General features: G+C 40.4%; 1 protein-coding gene across 1 annotated transcript in view; it reads left to right on the forward strand.

Moving 5' to 3' along the window:
* LOC138957500 (uncharacterized) overlaps positions 1–5,000 on the forward strand; it is a 14,917-nt gene that overhangs the window by 5,266 nt on the left and 4,651 nt on the right. Inside the window, exon 6 of the mRNA XM_070328618.1 lies at positions 1,942–2,100. Coding sequence (XP_070184719.1) covers positions 1,942–2,100 — 159 coding nt within the window. The remainder of the gene's footprint in view (positions 1–1,941; positions 2,101–5,000) is intronic.

Consider the following 5,000-nt stretch of genomic DNA (forward strand, 5'->3'; position numbering starts at 1 on the left):
CGCGCTCTTCCTCCAACTGACACGGCCGACAGATACTGTGGCACAGACATAGACTGTGACACACATACACTGACACCACCCCTACCCCCCCCCCAAAAAAAAAAAAAAAAAAAACCACAAAAAAAACCCACCCAAACACACATTCGCGCTCACATGAGAGAGAGAAAGAGAGAGAGTGAAAGAGAGAGAGAGAGAGAGAGAGAGAGAGAGAGAGGGGAGAGAGAGAGAGAAAGAGAGAGAGTGAAAGAGAGAGAGTGAAAGAGAGAGAGAGAGAGAGAGAGAGAGAAAGAGAGAGTGAAAGAGAGCGGGGGGAGAGACAGAGAGAGAGGGAGAGAGAGAGAGAGAGAGAGAGAGAGAGAGAGAGAGAGAGAGAGAAAGTCAACATGCAGCAGAAAGAAAAGGAAACCAAAAGGAGCGCTTGGTACATTCTGCTTATCAACTGGGAACTTCTAGTATGATAGACATCTGACTGTGAAATTCTACACGCTGCCAGCCAGCACAGGGGCGTGTGTGTGTGTGTGTGTGTGCGTGCAAGTACTGGCTTCGCTCTAACCTTGACCCACAGATAAGGGAAGGATTGTGCTTTCTACTAAAGTCCGTGTTACATACTCGTTTTCTATTAGTTTCGTTCTGCTAACTTTGTCCGGTTGATTCTGCTTCTACTGTCGATTGTCGTAATACAGACACACGTGACAAGCATTTACAAAATACACAATTTACGTAATTTATCACCTTTTTCCATTCTTGTATTCATGTGGATTTTTCCTGATAAGAAACTTATTTTTACAGTTTTCATTAAAAGGGTTGTTATAGATGACAAGCTAGTAATCAGATTGCCTTACAACCATTTAAAATACGACACAGAAATATCAGAACTAGTTGTCTTTTTTGGGCGGTAATCAGAATGATACGTCTCTTTGTTTTTATTTCTAGTCTATGTTGGTAAATTATCTCGTGAGAATGTAGGAAACACCGAATATTAATGTTCTGTTTCTTTAGAGCACAAAGACCAGCGTTTGCACTGTCGAAGTAAACCGTTTAGCTGTGGGCAAAAAAGACCGTAGAACCAGATGGCACTGTGATGAAATATATCAGTCTTTATCCAAGTTCTTGTCATGTGACATATAGATGCAAAACATCATACATGTACAGCAAAGAGATAAGTTATTGTGTTTGCGGTAACGTCCCTTCAGCCGATTTGACTATCCGCGACCGACAGAAAAGCGAAGAAAAGGGAAAGAGGTCTCTTATAAGGCGATGACAAACTGTTGGGCTAACATCGTGGGAACGAAGACAGTAGATTCACAGTTTCTTCACTGACAGTGTAGTGTGGGAATTCGGCTCACCAGTCTTACAGATTTGTACGGCATCATTTCTGGGCATGAGCCTTGCGACGGCTACAATGTTAGACCTGTGTAAGGTTTGTTCAAGGAGAAGTCCTCACTTGCCCACTGCTGTCCAGTTACTACCGTTGGCCAGTTAATACCTGTACATACATCCCTGTCATCAAGTGAAAAGACCTGCATTTTACACGCAACAAAACACCCACAAAACACACACACCCACACACATACACCCCCCCACACACACACAGACTTTGCTTGACCTACAAACGAGCTCCGTACTTCAAAAACGCCGAATTTGGTTAATGTTTAATGGTTGACTTAACAAATTTTCGCTTTTTAACAATGTTGTCTCACCAGCTGTCAATATATTCTTTAGAGTTTTTAAAGTTATGTCTAGCGCGGTAGGAATGCGAAGAAGGGAGATATACAGACGTTCCTTTAGCTCTGCGAATTAACACTCACACACAATTCATATAAATGACAAAATAAATATGTTTTAACAGTCTGAAAGCTAGTACAATATGCACCGCCTTCTGGAAACCAATCAAATTTGTCAACGTCAGTCGTGTTTATTTCTTTTTATGAAATCCGACAGGGATAAGACCTGGAGTCTCTCTCTACCGAGGTTCCAACGTCAGTCTTACGATAATCAATGACATCTACCAAGGAGTTCAAGACACGCGCAGGGATGCAACGACGAGGAACTACAACGTTGAACAAAGCGTTGAAACAAAAAACCAAACTACTGAAGAAGGTAATGAAGCAATATTTATAAAATATGATCGAGATTGTGGGTTTTATCACAATTGTTTATATACCTCTCGCATAAACTATTCTTAATTTTTCGAAGGTGCACGATACAATTGAATCTGCTATCAACTAACACGCGTGATCTAGTTTTCAGTGAATGCTTTACACTTTTGCCACAAACTATATATGTTAAAGCAGGATAGCAAATAAACACTCTCCCCACTTCTTTTGGATATAGGAGCTTGTTTTAACAATCTATCAGTTTTTAAAGAAATATGTTCAAGTAGACTTGGAATCGGCACAAGGGTGATAAGATACGTGTGTGCGTGTGTTCGCGAGTAGAGCAATTCCCACAAACCTACTGGTTAGATCTTCATGAAACTTTGCATGTGAATATTTCCCGAGACGTTAATCTCGGTTGTTTTTATCGCCATCTCTGTCGACGGGTTTGAGCGAGCCATACGTCAGTCTCGGTGATGACTCTTAAGTTCAGTGTAAATGTTTCGGCAGACAGATTGACTAAATGTTTTGATATCGCTTTACGCGATTAAAATTTTTTTTTTTTTTTTAGACATGCATCAGGTAATGTGCAACATGGTACATCATTCATATAAAACATAATTATGTGTACCAAGACTCATAGGGACACTCCATTAGTTTGCATGAACCAACAGACAAGTGGATATTTAAAACAAAACCACGTATTTGTAATTTAAATGACAGCGTGAGGCCGAGGTTTCACCCAGTTTTTATCCATACTTTATTGACGCTAGCCCCTCCCCCTTCCCCCAAGAACGATAACATCCATTGTTCAGAACACAATGAAAGCATTCTTATGCACAATCCGTGAAAGTCCAACCTGGTAAAGTTTTCTGCAGCAATTAGCTTATTTTCAACACACAGATAATGTGTATTTAGTTTCGAATGGATGCAAACACACGTATTTCCATCCTTTTGTTAAACGGGTCGCAAGCACAACGGTTGTCAGTGTTATTGTTTTAGATGTGCTTATGAAACTTAAAGTGTACCGTTATAGCTTTAAGTACGCATATAAAACTTTAAGTGTAATTCCATTTGAATCACATGCCTCTTCATTAAAAAGTGCACTAAAGTTCACATTCAAACAGTCATGACCATATAAGTCAATTCGAATCTGGCGTTTCTTCTTCTTCTTCTTCTGCGTTCGTGGGCTGAAACTCCCACGTACACTCGTGTTTTGCACGAGTAGAATTTTACGTGTATGACCGTTTTTACCCCGCCATTTAGGCAGCCATACGCCGCTTTTGGAGGAGAATCTGGCGTTTAAAAGTGCCTGTATTCCAGAGAGTTAGATCTCACGACGTGTAGCAAAGACGAGAATGTGTAGGTGTGGCTATGACGTTACCTGTAGGTTTAAGGTAATCAAATCGAGCTTTTACGTCACTCGTGTTGTCACGTTGTACACGTTGCGCTGGCCAACAAGACGTGTACAACAGATTCCGGAGTGGTCGTGCTAAAAACGAATGCGCTTGATTCTAAATCTTCTCCCTCTGTACAATGTCAGCATTATTAAACTAACATGAACGGGCTTAAGGTAAGCATTAACGGATTTTAATGAGCTGGTTCATGAAATGCAAGGTCAATGTGGATGGATTTGTTCGCACCGAAGAGAGAAGGCATTTCCGCATACGCCGAATTAGTCAAAAGGAATTAGTCAATTTTCCAAATAATAGTAATTCTACGTAGCTTTCAGGCACATGTGTGTTGCGTTCCAGACAAACCACATCAGTGAGTAGTGTCATATATCATTTTGGACGGGCTTTCATTCATTAAAAGGACTGTGCGATTCGATCGTCCTCTTCGCGTTTGTCAGTTCCAGTTGTGGAGAATCTGGGCCTAGTTTCCACAACGGTTGCTGTCTTGGCTACACGTCGTACGTCTAGATATCTGTATTCTGAGAATATAAACGTTAAGAACTGCTTGAGCAGTGTAGTTCAACTGAATGCAGCTGTACAGTTCTGGATCCACACACGTTAGATCACATAAGCACTCAAACGCCACAAATGTCACGAATGTCCCGAAGAATCAAACATTCTAATTTGATAGATTTCAAATCAGGATGTTTCAAAACATTGCAGTGACCTACCATCAGCCCTTTGGTTTAAACATTCAAAATACATGACATGAAACAATTGACAAAAATGCAGCTAGGACACGAACTCAAGCAAATGCTTATTTGACGTGACCATAACAATGCTAAGTTACACAAGTTTTCATGATGGTAGACAACACAATTATTAAACAGAAGAACAAAATGTAGGAGGGGGGTATGGGGAACTTGATCAAAAGAGGAGGATCTACAAGGAGGGAGAAAAAAAAAGAAAAAAAAAGAAGAAAAAAAGTGAAACTAGGAATGAAGCGCGTGAGACGAGAACATCGATGCTGAGACAGTCATGCATTAAGTTAGTTCAGATAAATGTACATTTTCATGGAGAGGGCAGCATAAATCGTTACGAATGTATGGAAGAAAGAAGAAGAAGAAACCAAAAACCAAAACAAAAATCCAATGATGATTATTACTTATGTTATATGTAATTGATGCAACAACACTCAGAGGCGGGTTTACGTTCTCCTGCACACAAACATACACAATACCAGTACGTGGGCTAATCCTTCAAGGTAGTCGACCAGATTCAGCAATAAAGGATTGGACCGACTCGAAAATCAATGTATTTATGCGAAATGAATGTTGCTCGCTGCCTCTTAATAATGTTTCCACGTGTCTAAAGTTGGCAGGCAGTGAGTTAATTGTGGACATACGAGCATTTTCAAACAACGTGCAGTATAACAAGTAATGTTCAGCTGTTTCGTTCTGGTTACCGCACGCACACTGTGGGTTGTCTTTTAAATGGCGTTTGCATAAAT

This window comes from Littorina saxatilis, unplaced genomic scaffold, assembly GCF_037325665.1.
Source record: "Littorina saxatilis isolate snail1 unplaced genomic scaffold, US_GU_Lsax_2.0 scaffold_361, whole genome shotgun sequence".
Classification (NCBI taxonomy): Eukaryota; Metazoa; Mollusca; class Gastropoda; order Littorinimorpha; family Littorinidae; genus Littorina; species Littorina saxatilis.